Raw genomic sequence first — 19,610 nt, 5'->3', positions numbered from 1 at the left:
TGTGTGTGTGTGTGTGTGTGTATGCTCTTAGATTTACCTAGAGAGAGAGTGCTTTTTTTACTCCTCAATTTGTGTTCTCATAAAGAAACTCAATAGTAAAAGATGTTTCTCTCTCTCTCTCTCTCTCTCTCTCTCTCTCTCTCTCTCTCTCTCTCTCTCTCTCTCTCTCTCTCTGTCAAGCTCCTCACTCGCTTCTCAGATTTAATCCTAATTTATTGAATCATAAAACTCTCTTTATTACAGTTTGAGAGACGCGCTCCTCCAGAGACGTGTTTGGCGGGAGGTGAGGAGTGAGGGCGGCCAGCGAGGGTCATTACTTGAAGAGGTCATGACCCCACGTGCCTCCCTGCCCCCCAACCCACGACTCGGAAGGCAGAGGGTGGTGGAGGAAAAGGAGAGGGAGGAGTACCAAGAGGAGGAAGATGAGGAGGAAGAGGAGGAGGAGGAGGAGGAGGATGAGGAGGAGGAGGAGGAGGAAGGGAATAAATGTAAAAAAAAATGTACAAGACGAAAGACTGGCTTAGGGAAAAGTTATACAGCAAATATCATAATAAAGTATACGAAAAAATGCACAACGAAAGGCAAGAAGAAAGAATGATAAACAGGAACCAGAAGAACGAAGTCAAAAAGTCACACGAAAGCTGAAAGACCAACGATGAAAGGAACGAGAAGAGGAGAGAAAAAAGAAAATGGTGTTGAGGAGGAAAAGAAGACGTAAAATGAGAGTAAGTTGAGGAGAGCTGAAGGGCAGATGAGGGGCAGGTGAAAGGCGAGTGAGCGACAGGTGAGGGACCATATGGGCGACGCTCGGGTGACGCGGCGAGGGCGGGGGAGGAGAAGTATAAGTGGCGGGTGAAATGTTCAAGAGGTGAGACGATAGTTGGCACAGGGCTGACGAGGGACAGGTAGACGGACAGGTAGGTAAAGCTTAATTAAACGTCTCGTTCGTGGCCTGGCGACTTGTGATTGAAGAGCAGGCAAAAGAACAACCCTTAAAAGTCAGGATAATTTGAACTTGCTTCCCTCAAAAAAAAAAAAAAAAGTATAAAATTGATCCCTTACGGCAAACAATTAGTCTCCTCGCAATTTACAAGATAGTGAATTTTAAAGTTTCGACCAAAAACGGGTATTGTTGAAAGTGTTCATGTGTGTGTGTGTGTGTGTGTGGTGAGTAGGAAAGGGATGGATGATTCTGGGCTGTGGGGAAGGATGGATGAAGATGGAAGGGAGGGGTGTAAGGGAGTACTGGAGGGGAGGAGAGAAAGAATAAAGGAGATAAAGAGAGACAGTGAGGGAGGGATAGGAAGAGGTAATAAAGGAGGTAAGGAGAGGCAGTGAGGGAGGGATAGAAAGAGGTAATAAGGGAGGTAAGGAGAGACAGTGTGGGAGGGATAGGAAGAGGTAATAAGGGAGGCAAGGAGAGACAGTGAGGGAGGGATAGGAAGAGGTAATAAGGGAGGTAAGGAGAGGGAAGTGAGGAAGCGATACACAAAGGGAGTGACGAAAGCACACAAGGAGGGAGTAAGAAGATGGAGACGCAACGGACAGGTTAAGGGGGATGCACAGAACACAGGAGACAGATAAGAAGCTCTGGAGTTCTCAAGGTCTAGAGAGCACATTCTATTAGATAGGCTGGAGCGGGAGGCGTCCACACCAGAGGCGAGGAGGAGTGAACCACTTTCGAAGATGGAAGATTATTGAGTCGATACCAGACCTTATTTGGCTTGAAGGAGGAGCAGCAAGAAGAGAGAGAGTGAGTGAGTGAGAGTGGACGAGAGAAAGACAGAAGCCAAGCAAGTAAGAAAATACAGAATGAAAGAAAAAAAGGAAAAGAAAATGGCATGGAAATGAGAAGCAAGGGCAGGTAAATATTGTAATTAAGGAGAAGTTACAGGTACGAGTGCAAGGGAGGTGGTGGGACTGACGGTAATATTATAGAGGTGAGGAAATTAGAGGAGCGGGGCGGTGAGGGTGATGAGGAGGGCGAACGTAACTCGTCTAACTGCGATGTTGACCTGACTGGGTAAAATGTGCAGCTGGCGTGTGTGGCTTGCTAGCTTTTAAAGGCTCGAGGGGGTGAGAGATGGACGGGTGCTGGCTGGCTGAGTGAGGTTTCAACAGTCGGGAGGTGATGGGGGGTGATGGGGAATGATGGTGGAGGGTGGGGGGGGATGGACGAGTGAGTGGGCTAGTTCAAATGTAAAGTGAGTCAGGTATTCTATAAGGTCAAAGTTTTCAAAGTTATCGATTTTTTTTAAGTTACTGCGGTAAGTTTTCTGTTATGTTGGTGAGTGGGTGGTGATCATTCTGTTGTAATGTTACTGTCACTGGTGGTGTTAGCGTTACTATTACTACTACTACTACTACTACTACTACTACTACTACTACTACTACTACCACTGCTACCACTACTACTACCGCTACCTCTACCACTACTACTACTACTATCACTACTACTACTACTACTACTACTACTACTACTACTACTACCATTAGTATTTCTATTATTGTAGTTATTATCCTTACTACTACTACTACTACTACTACTACTACTACTACTACCATTAGTATTTCTATTATTGTAGTTATTATCCTTACTACTACTACTACTACTATTACTACTACTAAACAACAACAACAACAACAACAACAACAACAACAACAACAACAACAACCACAACAACAACAACCAAACAACAAAAACAACAACCACAACAAAAACATCGACTCCTACTACGTATCATTCCGAGACAAGGAGGCAACACAAACACCACTGACACACGCCGCGATGCACTACAGTTACTCAGCTTCCCTAAAAGGCAGTGGCAATCTCACACCATACTTAGTAGTGTTCCTTGGAGGGCCAGGTGGCGGGGGAGGGACGAGAGGGGGAAGGATCTTGCGCTGGTCTACACACAAACACACACACACTTGTCCGTCAGCCCCGCCACCGTGCCGCCTCCCCCTCCTTCACCCCCATTTCTCCGTCCCCCTGCACATCACCCACACTCCTCCGTCGTGCCTCACCGACTCGTCCACGTACAAACAAACAATTTGGTCAATATGCAAATGAGTTTCAATCCTCAGCCAACACGAGACTGGGATTCAAACGTAACAAATATACCACGGCTCCCTTTCTCATTTACCCTCCTCCTGACTCCTTAACTCTCCCTCTTGCCTTTCTCTGAGTTCATTCCCTTCCTTTCTCAGTCTTCCTAGCGTCTGTGTCTCTTTCTGCTTCTCTTCCTTCCTTTCCCCACAAATATTCCTTCCTTATAGTTTTTTTTTCCTAACTCTTCATTTTCATCTAGTGTCTCCCTCTTCCCTTTCCTGTTAGTATTAAACCCCCCTTTCTTCTTTTCTTCCCTTCCCTTTCCCTTTAACTCTTCCTCCCTTCCCTTCCCTTCTTTAGCTTTATTCGCTTTCTGTTTCCTTATTGACTCCTTCCTCTTCTCCTCTTCCTTCTTCCACAAACTCCCATTTTCTTTTTTTCATCCCCCCTAACTCCTTCCCATCCTTGGCGTCTCTCCTCCTGCGCCCCTGCTCCCCGAGGCTCCTTTCCTTCTCCTTCCTTCCCCGGCTTGTTGTTATGCTTTCCACGTGCGGGAGTTCTAATTCGGAGTCACAAATAGGGGTTTACAGAGGCTACCTGCGGCCACCGTGCAATTAGCGAGGGTAACACAGGTGCGAGGTTATCACCGCAAGGACGGCCTAATGGTGCGTACAGATGCCCCAGTCTGCCCGGAGTATGTAGGACCTGTTTGTGTGTCTTGTATTCCTACGCCTCCCTCCGTTTTGGTAAATTTTTTTCTCGTTTTTTTTTCTTTTTTTCTCTGGTTTCTCCGTGTTTTTTTCTTAATGTCATCGCTCCGTTTTCTTTGTTTGTGATTCGTTTTCTTTTTCCTTGTTTCTTCTTTTTTCTTGTTTTCTATGTGTTATTTTTGTTATTCTTTCTCTTTTTTTGTCTTTCTCTGTTTCTGGTTTTCTTTTTTTTTATATATGTTATGTCTTTTCTTTCTTTCTCTCCATTTCTCTATCCTCTTACTTTTCATTTCTTCTCCTTCCATTTTTTTTTCTGTTTACGTCACCCCTTCCTCTTATTCTTTTTCTTTTATGTGTTATGTCTTTTGTTTCTCTCTCTAATATATTTCTCCATCTCTTAACTTTCCTTTCTTCTCTTCTCACTCGTTTTTATATGTATCAACTTTTATCTTTCTGTTGTATATTTTCATCATTTTCTCTTAGTCGTCTCTTCTTCTCCTTCTTTCTTTTGTTATATATTTCATTTTTCATCACGCCTATTTGATATTCGTTCCATCCTTTGTCTTTCTTTCTTTTATGTATTATCTGTTTCTTTTTCTACTGTTCCTTCTTCAGATCATCTTCCCTTCCTCCTCTTCCCGTTCGTCATGTTCTTGGTTCTATTCTTCCCTCTTACTTCTCTTTTTGTATGTATTAGCGGATTTCTTACTCACATATTCCTCCATCTCCTCTTCCTGGTTCCTTTCATTCCACTTCTCTCTGTTTTTCTTGGTCTAGATTTTACGTATCCTTCCTTCTTTTTTTTTCTCTCTCGCTTGGTACGTCTGTTCGCCTGTCTCTCCGATCTCACGTCTTTTTTTTTCTTCCTTTTTCTTTCTTCTTTTTTGTCTTTCATGGATCTGGTTTTCCTTAATTCGCATTCAAGAATCCTGTTGCTTCGCGGTGCCTCATTTCCTTACAAGCGGTTCAACTGGTATCCTTTCGCTCCTTTTTTTTTTTTTTTTTGCCAACTGTGACCCCGCCGACGACCTTTCTTAGCACGTACATAACACGGTGGGTACTTTATCTATCCTTACAATTATTAATCCACAGTTCGACTTCCCCTTGAATTGAAATTGAGTTAGGGAAGGAAAGTGGAATCTTAAAAAAAAAAAAAAAAAAAAATATGTGGAATGGTGTATGGAAAGATTTAATGCCACCCTTGTCTTTTCCCACTTCCTGTGCGCGTGTACCTGTCTGTCTGTCTATCTGTCTGCCCAGGTGAATCCAGAGAGCTATTACACACCTGAGAGATTTTGATTCACCTGTCATGGGTTCAGTCTCTCCTCTGCATCTTGGCGTGACTCCTCCACCTTCTCTTCTTCTTCCTCCTTCTCTTCTTCTTCTTCCTCTTCTTCCTCCTCCTCCTCCTCCTTCACCTCTTCCAACAAATACTCGTATACATCTCAATTTTTCATTCTGATGCCATTATCCATTTTATTCATTAATTCTCATCAGATTTTCAGATTTATTTTGGTCTCTTCTTCACTCTTCCCCCTTCCTCATCCTCCTTCTCCTCTTCCTCCTCCTCCTCCTGTTGCTGCTATATATCTCCTTATTCTCTCCTCTTTATATTTCTCCTATAAGATCCTCATCACTTCCCATCGACATTCGCCCATTATCTTCGGGTAAATGTTCTAATAACAAGGCAAAGATTACTGTCGCTAAACGGTAATTAGGAGGAGCAATTAGCAGAGTCAATCACACGCTAATGACAGTGCTGGTGTGTGACGGACGACGCTCACCCGACGCTCACCTATAATGCTAGGAAGAGAAGGAGTAAGAGGAGGCAGAAGAACAGGAGGAGAAAGAGGAAGGGAGGACGCAGAATCACTTTCAACAAACGATGAATGCCAATAAATGAATAATCGGAACTTGCACCGTGAAATCCCCAATGGCTAATTAATTAAAGGAAAAAAATGTAATTAGCGAGAGGCACAGACAGGCATTAACTCCACGTGAACACTGATGCGAAGGGAGCGGGACAGCACTGAACACGCAGGGAGACGAAAACTTAATAACAAACAGTCACGTCACCGTTACGAAGCCGTCACGAGCCGATGAGTGTGACAGGTCTGGGGGAAGAAGGAAGAGAAGGAGGAGGAGGAGGAGGAGGAGGAAGGAGGACGAGCTAGCGAGATATGGCGGGTTCACGCGGGGTGCCAGGGGTCAGCGGTGATAATAGAGGTCACTGATGAAGATGGGGGAGTAGAAGAGGGGAGAGAGGAATGGAGAGGGAGAGAGAGAAGGGATATCATCTGAACGCCAAAGGGAACTAAGTGAAAAGGTTGAGGGGGGAGAGGGAGAAGAGAGGATAGAAAGTACTCGCGCGCCAACACTCCCCAAGACGCGCGGATAAACACACGGACGAACACGGGATCCATTAAAGCGAGAGTAAGATGAGATCGAGCGAGTGACTGAAAGCGCTCGGAGGCAAAAGACGTGAGGCTAAAAGAGCACGCGACCTGCCTGCCTTTCCCTTATTAGTCCGCGGATGAGTGTTTACGAAGGTGTCGGGCTGAGGCGATGCAGGGGCCGCCCGGATGACGTCACTGTAAACACGCTGCCGGCACGAGGAGGAGGCTTCTTGTCCCTCGCCCTCCTCTCGCCGCCGCGCCAGGGAGTCAGGGATCGAGGCAAGGGAGGCGGCCCAAATCCTCCATCATAATCGTACCTCACATGCACAGATCCTGCCGCGACGTGAGCTCTGTGCCATTGCTTGTGTGTATATGTCTTATTAATGTGGGTCAGAAGTTTATTGTTTTGTTCCCTCCGCCAGTTTTTGTTAGCGTGAATGATGCTGGTCATGGGCTACAAAGAATTAATAAAAGAAAGCTTGCTTAATTTCCTCTCAAAAAAAATGTTGACTGCGGGAAAGGTTCTGCGTTTAACTGTTTTGGCAGGTGCGAATGAAGGAGTAAGCTCATCAAGGAGGTGAATTTAGATAAAGATCTGAGCCATGACGTCTGAAGGAAGGAAAAGCTCGGCCACATGCTCAAGGGATGAACTGTGATGGCCGATCTCTCTCTCTCTCTCTCTCTCTCTCTCTCTCTCTCTCTCTCTCTCTCTCTCTCTCTCTCTTTACTTCTCTTAACTTTTTCCTTTTAATATTTTTATCGTCTTTTTCGATAACTTCAACTTCTTTTATTCTTCTTACATCTTCTCTCATTCTCCTTCACCTTCTGCTTCCTCCTCTTCCTGCTCCTTCATTCTTCTTCTTCGCCTTCTTCTTCTATTTCCTCCTTTTACTCCTCCTACATAGCAAATGACCTGCTTCACCTCTTCCTCTTCATCTTCCCCCTCCCTGTCCCCCTGCCCCTCCTACAGCATCCGTGGCCTAAGGGGCAGGAGTGTTGCATGAACCTCGCCCCCTCACCCCCTCGTCCCCTCGCCCCCTCGTCCCCTCGCCCCCTCGTCCCCTCGCCCCCTCGTCCCCTCCCACCTCCTTCCCCTGAAACACACGACATACCTCGCTTGTATCGCACGGAATAACTTGCTCTCTCACTCCACTCTCTCGCTGTAGAAGAGGTGAGGAACGGAGATAGGAAGTGAAGGACAGAAAGAGAAGGGTAAATAAAGAAGGAAAGGCAACAAACGACAAAAAGGAAGCAAAAGAGAAAGCAAGACACGGGAAATGGGAAGTGGGAGAGAGAGAAGATATGAGAGATAAGAGGCAAAAATTAAATGAAAGAGAGGCTGAGTGAAAGAAAAGGAAGAGAGAGAGAGAGAGAGAGAGAGAGAGAGAGAGAGAGAGAGAGAGAGAGAGCGAGAGAGAGAGAGAGAGAGAGAGAGAGAGAGAGAGAGAGAGAGAGAGAGAGAGGCTTGAGGAAAGAAATAAAAATATATACTTTACAGGATAACGAACAAAGAGTGAAAGGTAAATAAAATAAATACCCGAGAGAAGAGAGAGAGAGAGAGAGAGAGAGAGAGAGAGAGAGAGAGAGAGAGAGAGAGAGAGAGAGAGAGAGAGAGTTCAGTGAGTCGCCATAACGAAGAAGGAAAGGTAAATAGAAAGATGAATGAAGGTTCGGATGGCAGGATGAACGATAGACGAAGGAAGGTTCAAATTTACGGAAGATTTAGGGGAATTTTGGCGGCGTGCGATGTGGTCAGTGGTTAGTGTGCTTGCGGAGTTGATGAGGCAGGTGGTCATGTTGGGGCGAGGTCAAAGAGAGGTAGGAGGGAGCGGGGAGGGTCAGGCGGCCTAACTGAGAGGAAAGGTCGCGACGAGTCTTGTCTTGTCCAGGAATTTCTACAGTAAATCATGTTGTGCCGAGTAATTACCTGTTTGGATGGCTCACCGCGACCTGGGGCTGTGTGGGGCGAGGAGCAGGTGAGGAGGAGGAGGAGGAGGAGGAGGAGGAGGAGGAGGAGGAGGAGGAGGAGGAGGAGGAGGAGGATAAAGAGTAAATATATATGTACTTAAAAAGATGAAGAAAGAAAGGCTGAAAACGAGGATGATTAAACACCAATTTCTTCATATTCTGACTACGGTATGTATGTTTTTTATTCATGTATATTCGCGCGCGCGCGCGCGCGCGTGTGTGTGTGTGTGTGTGTGTGTGTGTGTGTGTGTGTGTGTGTGTGTGTGTGTGTGTGTGTGTGTGTGTGTGCTAGACCTGTGTGTGATCTTGTGTGCTAGACCTGTGTGTGATCTTTTTATTATCTTTTTTTCCTCTCTATCTCTCTCATCTAAAAAGACGCAGAAAACTCTATGTTTGTTCGTTTTGTAAGAAATGTTCCAAAATTATATCTGCTAAACACCTGCGTGGCGTCACGAGGCAGCACTAACTCTCCCCCGCAGCCCAGAGAGCGCGGCGAGAATTTCCTCACGGCACGAGTCAATTTTGTGGCAAGCGGAGGGTTTTTAAAAAAGTGCGTCTGTCCCAGGGTCAGGCGAGGTCTGCACAAATAGGCTGTGCATCATCTGTATCACTATTAATTCAATTCTGGATATTACACCACCATTTTCCAACACAATAAAATTAACAAGGAAATGTTTTACTACACCAGCATTCCTTGGATAATGTTTAAGTGTAATTTTTCCCCTTTGCTCCTCCTGCTCTCACGAGGCCGCCGCGCCGTCGTGAGAGAGCGAGGGGACCGAGATGAAAGTACACGAGTGTTGTACTGAAGTGTAAAAATGTAATATAATCGTCAAGCGTAAAAATGCCAGTTTTCTTAAGCTTGATATACACTACAATATTTTTCTCTCCCCGGTTCTTCTTTTTTCGTTACAAAAATAAACAGTTTTCATTTTCCCAGCGTCTTTCTTTCCAGATGAGAAGCTTCCAGTATCCACCGCCATGTTCTTTGCAGGCGATTCTATTCCACACACCTAGGTGAAGTTTGTGGCGCGTTATTACATATATTTATTTATTTATTTTTCTGGAAATGGAGGACACTGATCTGGAACAAGCAAAATCAGGAAGGTAATCGGTTATAGAGGGGAGGAGGAGGGGTTGTGGCTGGCGGGGATCGAACCCAAGCGTAGCAAACTCCAGGCACGAACATTACCGCGCAAGCCATAACGACCCTGCCTGGCCACGCGGGGTGTATCGACCTGTTGCCTCGCCGCACGCTGCACGCTGCTCACACTAATGGCTTATTACATTACACGCAAAAACTGGTAGAATTCTTGTTTGTGGTTTAGTTTCTTCCTGTATACTTTACACGCCGCGGCACTTCCACCAACATCTATTCGCGTTTCTAGTCTCCTTCTGTCTGTCTGTTTGCGTGCTTGTTACTTCCTGTCTAACTGGCTGAATACTTGCATGTTTCTTTCTGTCTCCCTTTCTGTTTGTCTGTCTATAGCCTTCTCAACATTTTCTTTGTTCAACAGCCAGCACACAGACAGACAGCCAGGAAAGGCGGTCATCAGATAGAGAAGACAGATATATAGAAGTAGAGAGACAGATAGATAGGCAGACAGATCGATAGATAGGCACACAAACAAATAAACACACACACACACACACACACACACACACACACACACACACACTCAGGCTTCCATCAGTGTCTTAACCCCCCCACGCACACACACCTGCACACCTAGCCCTAATCACCTTCCCAGAGAGGCGATGGTAAACACACCTTTGCAGTACGGTACTCCACTCTTTGTCTTATCAGTCCATCCATCTCTCCGATCTCTATCTCAGCAATGGACTATATATTATTTTTTCATTCACGTGCGCTGTAAAACTTGTAAATGGCGGAACAGGTTTAGGTTTGCCCAGGACGTGAAATGCCCCCTGCCGACCCCTTGTTCTGTGCGTTCTGTCCCCCCAACCCTTCCTTCCCTTCCCTTTCCTCGTTCAGGTCTACCCCCCTCCTATCTTCAATCACCGTTCATTCCCCATCTTGCTCCTCCTCGTTCCCCAATCATAATACAGAATGGTAAACCCCTACGGAGGCTTAAATACGCGCGCACACACACACACACACACACACACACACACTGATCCTTGTATACATATTCTCGTGTTTCTTAATTTTTTATCTATTTCGGTAGACGAGAGAGAAATTAGCAGCGTGTAGCAAATATTCATGTTTATTAACTTGTTAATATTCGTTTGTCTTACTTTTATCAACACACACACACACACACACACACACACACACTCCTTACGCCCTTAGTAACTATCCAGTGTCTCCCACACGAGGATAAATACCACATAGAGAAAATAGTAACATTATCTCCCTTTGCCAAAAAAAAAAAAAAAAAAAAGGCATGCAAAATCCACAATCCAGTTCATACAAGGATACAAAATAGAAACATCCAATTACAATAACTGGCATGAAATGGAACCTTGTATTGGGGAAAAAAAGAAAGAGAAAAGAACAAAAAAAGCATTATCTTTCTTGTGTCGATGAGATATAATCAGACACAATAAAGTAGAGGGAAAAAGATAATTAACTTCATCTGATAGCGAAGGTATAACTGCTACAAGAACAACTGTATCAACGGAGCCTTGAAAAAAAAAAATAAATGAAAGTCTCAGTTAGCAAGAGCAGAGAGAGAGAGAGAGAGAGAGAGAGAGAGAGAGAGAGAGAGAGAGAGAGGAGAGAGAGAGAGAGAGAGAGAGAGAGAGAGAGAGAGAGAGAGAGAGAGAGAGAGAGAGTAATAAAAGCGAAAAGTTGTAAAGTGTGCAAGGAAATATGAACAAAAATGATAAAGGTGATGGTACAGAAGCAAGGAAATGACAACATGCACTGGAAGGAAAAATGACTTAAAAGAAAATGTGGACAGCAAATGCAATACGAAGAGTTAGAAAAGGGATAGTTAGATAAGAGTTTGGGAATATGAGAGTTGAAAGAAGACTGAAGCAAAGCAAGAGAAGGAACCGAGATAGAGAGAGAAAAAAAGAAAAGTTAGAAGGGACCATGCCAATAATTTGAAAAATAAAAAGGAAGAAAAGAAAGCATATGAGATAATTAGGGAGCAGATGAGTGGGAAGGGAGTAGATGGAAGGAGAGGGGGAGTTAAGGAAAAAAAAGTAGAAGGGCAAAAAGAAGTTGAAGTAGGAAAGAAAACTGAAGGATTCCGTATCAAAGAGGAACGAAGCTGTGGAAGAATAATAATAATAAGAAGAAGGAGAAGGAGAAGGAGAAGAAGAAGAAGAAGAAGAAAAAAAAAAAGAAAAAGAAAAAGAAGAAGAAGAAGAAGAAGGGGGAGAGAGAGAGAGAGAGAGAGAGAGAGAGAGGAGAGAGAGAGAGAGAGAGAGAGAGAGAGAGAGAGAGAGAGAGAGAGAGAGAGGATCTGAGGGAAGAGAGGGAGTTAAGGAAGATGGGAATTGGACAAGTAAGAAAAACCTTAAGTAGAAAAGGAAGGCTGCAAGATTTCGTATCAGAGAGAGGGAGGCTGTAGAAGAGAGAGAGAGAGAGAGAGAGAGAGAGAGAGAGAGAGGAGAGAGAGAGAGAGAGAGAGAGAGAGAGAGAGAGAGAGAGAGAGAGAGAGAGAGAGAGAGAGAGAGGCGGAGAGTGGGGGGACAGGAATCTGCAGGCTGGGCTGTTGCGTGAGGTTCGCCGCACGCCAGCACTCAAGAGGCTGTCGTCTCGCACTGCGGAATTGATTTAGAGGCGATGTGGGAAAGGCGGCGAGGCGGCGGTGAGGTGTGCCGCGGCTGCCTCCTGCCGTGTGGGCCCAGGTCCCCTCAGCTGCCTGGTGCTCTACTCCGCCGCGCCTTGTCCCTCCCGTGTTGCTCTCTGCCCGCGTGTTCTGTACGTCTCTCCTCATGTGTTCGGTTCATTCTTGTCTGTGTTTAGGCATCTTTAATTACTTCCTTTATCTCTCTCTCTCTCTCTCTCTCTCTCTCTCTCTCTCTCTCTCTCTCTCTCTCCTCTCTCTCTCTCTCTCTTTCTCGTATTACCTCCGCTCTCTTTCTCTTATTCTCCTATGTATCATTGTCATTTGACTGCTGTTCCTGTTTCGCCTTTCGTCAGTTCTTCTCTCCCGCTTCTCCCCTCCATCCCTCCGTCCCTCCCTTGCCTGTGAAGCGCACCTCCCCCGCCATCACCGTCCTGCCGACATTTACCACACCGCTGACAGCCAAGTTTAATCCCGGGCACTAAACAAACCTGAAGACCTGGAGTTAGCGGCGATTTACCTCACACTGCCCCCAGCGGCCGCCTTCCTTTCGTCAGAACCCGAGCATTTCTACGACCCCCGAACCATTTTGCGGCTTGATCGAAGCGGTACAAAAACAAAGGGGAAAAACTGAGGTTTCTAGCCAATTTTATCCGACAGGAATGAGCCGCGTGAACCCTGATGAGTGAAGGAATTAAGAAATTTTCCAAGAAACTAAGAGACTTCTCATACTCGAAGAAACACGAGGATTTTTGTAATTTCTGGGGTTATATATATTTGTAATTCTCCATCATTGCTAAAAGCAAAAAGGAACGAGAACGATTAAATTTTAGTGTTCTTTGAATGTAGACGTGAGGAGGGGATAGAGTAGGAGGAGGAGGAGGAGGAGGAGGGGAAGGAGGAGGAAGAAGATGCAAATGTTAAGTGTTGCCACAAGTCGTGGCAGACAGGGTGGAGGAACAGAGACACCACAGGAGGGCAAAACAAATCACCTCGTTGAGTCTGACGCAACGCCACTGTATTCAAGGCCTGGAGGTGTGCTGGCGTGCTGACGTGGGAGGAGACCAGCGCGGCCTCACCCTGCTTCTGCTCCAAATAACTCTCCTGCCAGTTACGCCCAAGCATCCCTCACTTCACTTAAATATCAAAACACTATTTAGTTTCCTCTCGCAGATAGGAGGCACAGCGACGCTGTGGTACAAGGCGGGGAAATAAATTTCCCCACTCCTGGACTTAGGATAAAAAAAAATAAACTACTTTGAAAATAGAAAATCAAGTACCAGAAATCTTTGGACTCGAGGGATGAGGTAAATTATAAGGTGGATAGGATATCTGGGTATCATGGGCAAAGATATTACTGTCATCGCTGGGAAATACACTACAGGATCAGTGTACATTATATATATATATATATATATATATATATATATATATATATATATATATATATATATATATATATATATATATAATATATATTAATATATATATATATATATATATTATACACAAACAGATAGATAGACTGAAAGATATCCAGAAATTGAAAATCTGCAAATAGGAAGTGATTAAAAATTTCGGGAAGAATATTTATGTTTATTCATTTATATCTACATCATTATATTCATCTCTCTCTCTCCTCTCTCTCTCTCTCTCTCCTCTCTCTCTCTCTCTCTCTCTCTCTCTCTCTCTCTCTGTGTGTGTGTGTTGTGTGTGTGTGTGTGTGTGTTTGTGTGTATTATATTGTATACATACGTAAGGTTTGCGGTGTAATATTTTGGGAAACACGTAAGTCTGAGGCACGCACTTCTATAAATTCCAGGAAGCGATCCTGAAGGCGCTGCTGAAAGCTACCTGGTCTATTGATTCCTTCATCGTGTTCCTGAGTGCTAGAGGCGCACCTGTCACCAGATTAAGATCTCCTCCACCGCATAAGACGTTCTCACCACTTAAACAGTATTATTGGACTGTTTTTACCTCTACAATTTATCATCAACTGACAGCCGCGACCCGCGCCCGGCAAGAAAGGGCGGGGTCGGACACGCGCCTGAGGGAGAACACACACTATTTTCACCTCGTCAACTGACAGACAAGGTTGAAAGAAGCGAGCACAAAAAAGACTAACCGGCGCTGTAGCAACCAGGCGACCAGGAGACTGTGGGGCTCAGGCGGGGACGATAACGCCTCAGAGAGAGAGAGAGAGAGAGAGAGAGAGAGAGAGAGAGAGAGAGAGAGAGAGAGAGAGAGAGAGAGAGAGACAATCATTTGGCTTAAGGTACTTGAGTTTAGGAAGTGAAAACCCAAAGCCGCGGCACACGTCCCACCAAACACAGCACAGCGCCTCACCCCGGGGTCCTGAGTGTTCCCCAAGGCAGCCTCAAAACAACCTAAGAGAGGAAAAATCTTGCTGAAACTCGAGGCAATCGTGTGTGTCGACTTGACCTCATGTGACCTTTAGTGCGACCTTCCAGTGTGATCTTCAGTGGCCCGGAGACAAATAAAAATGGGGGAATCAGGAACGAGCAGAGGATGCAGGTGTAGAGAGGCGAGCTGCTGGGCCTGACTTGTGCTGTTTGTTGTCTTCCTCTCCAGTCGTGAGTCGCTCGTTGTTTTGATCCTCCGTGTTGTTCGTTCTTCTCCCTTGTCTCTCTTTTCTGTTACTTTCTTAGTGTCCTTCATTTTCTTTCGCTCATTATTTCTTTCATGTCTTTCCTTTCTCTCTCCCATCACTCCTCTCATTTTCTTCATTATTTTTTGTTCTTTATATTTTACTATTATCCCGTTCTCTTATCATTTTCTTTCTTCTGCCCCGTACTTTTTACTTTCCTTCCTTTCCATTTCCGTTTCCTCACTCGTTCTCTGTTATCTTTGATTTATGCTCCTTATTTCTTCATGCTCTTCCTATTCCTTTTCTTTCTCTGTCCCTAGCTCCTGTTTCTTCTTTTTTCCCACCGTCACATTCCTTTTCCATTCCTTCTCGTTCCTTCCCCTCCTTAGCTGAGCGACAGACGGGCCTCACGCAGCGCCCTCCCTCAGTGCACCAAGGCGGCCCAGTCCTCCCCAAGCACAGAAGGCGAAAATCTCCACACATTAATTAAACATTTACGCCATAAAAGGTGCGCCATTAGCTCCCCCTGCCAGATGCCACACAGCTTCTTCCCACTAAATTATTCCTGACAGAGGAAAATTTCCCTCATTACTTCCACGTTTCACGTAATTACACATGGAACACTGTGCGGCAAACGATCCTCGTCATAAAGCAACGTTGTACTTAAGGATGTTATGACCATGATTCGCGAGTCACTCTTTCTCTCAATCGACATGTGCTTCTTCCAATGAACGGAGACGAACGGCACAGCCAACACGACAAGCTGCTCTGCTGCCGTCCCTGTGTTTGTGCCGTGCCCTTGCCGTCCTCGTCTGGCCCGTCTTAACTCGCCCCGCTGCTCCATTCGTATAGTCGAGGTCACAAATCGAATAACTTTCCACCCTCACTCCCAGTGTTTTACGTCTTATCTCAATCTAAGCTTCTCTGATCGACAGGCTGATAATTGATAGATTCTTAGCAGATCACAAGACTTTCAAGGGCGAGGAAAAACGTTAAACACAGAGGAGGTGTGAGTGGTTATGCTGCGCGACTATTGGCCATGACTGTTCCTTTACAGCCATCACGTCCTGGTTCCTCTGAGGGGCCGAGGTGCGAACACTCACCTGACGGAAGTAGTGTTCAATCAGTGCTTCCTCGTCACCTTCTTCGCATACAAGCTGACAACTTGTTAAGCGGCAGCCCTTATATGTGTGCAGATAATGATCGCAGGTTCGTTCGAGCAGGAACACTATTTTTTTACCCTTTTTTACGTGGTATCTGCCTCTGTGCTTGCCTGCAGTTTGTTCAAGACGAATGGGTTCTTTTGTTGCTTCTTTACGTCTTTACCTTTTTAACTCCCTGTGTCTGTCTGTCTGTGTGTGTGTGTGTGTGTGTGTGTGTGTGTGTGTGTGTGTGTGTGTGTGTGTGTCTGGCCACTGCCCCCAACCTCACGCTCTCGACACACTTGCAAGGGTGAACGTAAGTGTATATCTTCCCTCCCTTCCGCGCGTCTTTTGTGAGCGTGTAAAGAGAATACTTTCCGATCAAGAAATTGCTAAAAGTTTTGCCACAACGATCCCCTCCTCCCCGTCCTCCTCCCCCCGCTACCCGCAACTCACTATCGAACAAACTCCAGCACGTAATAAAAAAAAAAGGAAAGGAAAAAAGAAGAAACTACGATTTCAAGTCCCTGCGCCGCTTACAACACAAACATTTATTGTCTGTCCCTTCACCAGGAATTTATCACTCCCCACTTAAACCACCACCACCACCACCACTACTACTACTGCCTGCCTGCTCCTCCGCCAACATCAGCACCGCCTCCACCTCCCCCTTGTTGGATGGTATGTCAATGTCACTGCAAAAACCTCACACATACCCGGGGCACTTCTCTCCTGTGCTGTCGCTAGTCTTGCCTCGCCTTGCCTCGCCCAAAACACGGCCACCTGCAAGAAACGGAGGGCGGATTAGGTAGCTGTTAAAGAGCTCCCACCTGAGCCCCTGCAGCACTCCGCACTCCAGCCCGAGACAAGAACTGATTACTATTAGTGCATCTCTCTCTCTCTCTCTCTCTCTCTCTCTCTCTCTCTCTCTCTCTCTCTCTCTCTCTCTCTGTTATTCTTCCTGCGCGTTCACAATTCTCCTGTGTTTATCCTGTGCTCTCCCACACACGCTCGCCTCATACCTGCGTTGTATTTTAGGCGTGCATCAAATATTTACGCTAACATTCACGGCGCGTTTGTAAATTTCGTTGGAATCGTAGACATGAAAACCTAACCCGCTCGAAGGCCGCAGACGCCACGCGGGATCCAGGGAGAATATTACAGCACACCTAATGTACGCGGGAAGGGAGGAACGCCTGAAATTCGCCTTCCCTTAAATGTGAGGCGCTGGACGGAATGTGGCTGGCTGGCTGGTTGGCTTTCCCTTCATGGCCGTTCACTGAAGAACTCTCACACATTTTCTCTCTTATGTATTGGCTTCTACAATCGTTAAATCATTATATTTCTCGATTTATTTCTTCTCTCTCGTTATCATGCAAAAGAACGAACGTGAAGCGTCACTGAATCCGAATCCTGCTTCAGTTCATTACACGATACAGTCTCTCATTCATTAGTCACTCAATGAAACGCCTGGCACTTCATCAATGGACTCACCAACCCATGCAATACGTAACTAACTAGCCCATATCACTATCCCATCCATTCTGCCACTCATTAACCAGCGCACTCATTCACCATACATGATACACTCACTAAGCCGCGTAGTGAAGCACCAGTCAATACACCCATGCAATACTGAACTAAACTCACCAATTCACCATCTCAAGCATTCTTTCTCTAATCACCATAACTACCCTTGCATCACTCCACCTAAGCACTTGTCAATACATTAAGGGCACACTAATATATGCCATGTAACTTGATCTCTTACCATCGCGTGCATTGTTTCACTCATTACCTCGTGCACTATTTCGCTATTCCAGACGCCGCCCACTCCCGCCGCTGCAGGACGAGGGGGTCAAGAAGGCGGAGGTTCGCTGTGGCGGCATCAACGTCACTTCTCTTGACACGCTTCATATTTGGGAGTCGAAACGTGAAACGACTGCAAACGCGAGTCAGAAAATGCCGCCTCATTTCAATTCCGCGTCACGAGCGAGGAAAGCAACTTGCAGACCCGCTCGCCTGGTGACCGCTGCATCCTGAATGGAACTGGATGTGTACCATGAATGTGAGATGTGTCCCAGAGCGGGCATTCCACCTCATCTTCCTTCACTTCACTTGGCCTCTCCTCCTTCCTCTCTTACTTACCTGCTCGTCCGCCAGAAATCTGCTGCGAATTATAGATACTTACTTTTTTTAAGGCTTATTTTCATTTTGTTTATCTTTAGTTCGTGAGAGGAGCAAACTTATGTGAACCTATCACCGCTCCTTCCTTCTCCTCCGCAGCTAACACTCCCTTCACGATTCTCCCTCCCCACTTCTCTCCCTTCTCTTGCTCCTCCCTTCTTTCCTTTCTTCCTTGTGCACCGTGGTTCTCTTTCCTCTTCTAGCCCTACCACTCACTCCTCCCCACCTCTCTCCCTTCTCCCTCCTCTCTCCTTCCCTTCTCAATGCACCAACACGCGAAACCAGCACAACACACACACACACACACACACACACACACCCCATCCCCCACCCCACTTGACACCTCCCTGTACTACTAAGCGTGCGACAAGCTTACGTACACAGCCTTGACCTGCGCCTAAATATTCATGCAGCTAGGATTACGAGACAGGTATTAGCTGTCGGCGGGAGTGTGGCGAGGACCCGTATGTCAGCGCCGAGGTCTTTATTACTTGAGTAGATCACGCTAATGGCTGCCTTTCCCCCGTATGCTAATTATCTGGCCCAAGGGTTCATTTCAGTGGGTCGTGTGTCGGGAGGAGAGGGGTGTGACTGCTGGCTGGCTGGCTGGCTGGCTGGCGGGTTAAGGAGAACAGGAGGGCAGAAGGAATGGGAGATGTGAGGAAGATGAGGTTGAGGAGGAGGATGAGAGAGGTATTTGTGTGTGTGTGTGTGTGTGTGTGTGTGTGTGTGTTTGTGTGTGAGGGTAAGGGATAGTTTGGGGGAGAAATGTGTGATTTGATGGTGATAGGAAAAGGAATAGGGAATGATGCAGGTGAAGAAAATGTGTGTAAAGTTCTCTCTCTCTCTCTCTCTCTCTCTCTCTCTCTCTCTCTCTCTCTCTCTCTCTCTCTCTCTCTCTCTATTAACACCATCGAATTTTTTGCTAATTACATTTTTTTTTTCTTGTGTAGCGGCCGCTCATTCATGACGGACGACACGTTCCCGGACGCATTCTCTCAATTCTCATTCACGTTTCTTATGTTGCTATAATTACTAGACAATTACGGCAGGAATTTTTGACGAAATTCTCTTGTAAAAATATTCAAATAAAAAATGTTGAGGTCAACTTAATACTTTACTACTTCGTTTCTTCATTTTTTCTTTTCGATCTTTCCCATCACTTCCCTTCTCTCTTCCCTTCTCTGTATAACAAAAGCAAATATAGAGATGGACTCAACTATTTTTCCCATCCACGTTTTCTTCTCTTCTTTCTCTTCCCTGTACCAATCTTTTCTCTCTTACTTACTTTCTCCTCTAATCTCTTCTTTCTTTCCTTTTCTCTTAGCTCTCCCTTTCTTTCCCTTGTAGTTGCAGTGCTCTCCTATTTGCCTCCTGTCATTCCGTCCTCCCTCCACCTCTCCCTCCACTCTCTCCACACACCTGCCCCGTCCCTCCACTCACCCGCTCTCTCCGGTTAAGCACACTGCGGCGCCGCCAGACTATGATAAACGGAACTTTGAAATCAGTATGACACATTATCTGGATGGTTTGTCCTGTCCCATATTAATTACCCTCTCTCTCTCTCTCTCTCTCTCTCTCTCTCTCTCTCTCTCTCTCCTCTCTCTCTCTCTCTCTCTCTCTCACATGGAGAAAGCAGATGAGCTATGCCTTACAAGAGAGAGAGAGAGAGAGAGAGAGAGAGAGAGAGAGAGAGAGAGAGAGAGAGAGAGAGAGAGAGAGAGAGAGAGAGAGAGAGAGAGAGAGAGAGAGAGAGAGAGAGAAGTAATATACTGTACCAATA

At 45.8% G+C, this 19,610-nt stretch overlaps 1 protein-coding gene across 11 annotated transcripts in view; it reads right to left on the bottom strand.

The window, feature by feature from the left end:
• The window catches only part of LOC135100682 (helix-loop-helix protein ngn-1-like), a 589,312-nt gene that overhangs the window by 19,890 nt on the left and 549,812 nt on the right, over positions 1–19,610 (bottom strand). For 8 of the 11 annotated variants that reach the window (XM_064003834.1, XM_064003835.1, XM_064003833.1 and 5 more), the window contains one exon: positions 16,119–16,423. The exons of 1 other annotated variant lie outside the window; for it this stretch is intronic. In XM_064003834.1, the coding sequence (XP_063859904.1) occupies positions 16,289–16,423 (135 nt within the window). In that variant the 3' untranslated portion in view covers positions 16,119–16,288. Of the gene's footprint in view, positions 1–16,116; positions 16,424–19,610 lie in introns of those variants that run through there. 2 more of the 11 variants (XM_064003846.1, XM_064003831.1) reach the window with 2 other exon arrangements.

This window comes from Scylla paramamosain, chromosome 5, assembly GCF_035594125.1.
Source record: "Scylla paramamosain isolate STU-SP2022 chromosome 5, ASM3559412v1, whole genome shotgun sequence".
Taxonomy (NCBI): Eukaryota; Metazoa; Arthropoda; class Malacostraca; order Decapoda; family Portunidae; genus Scylla; species Scylla paramamosain.
Note: the sequence above shows the minus strand (reverse complement) of the source record. Positions and strands in the feature narration are given on the sequence as shown.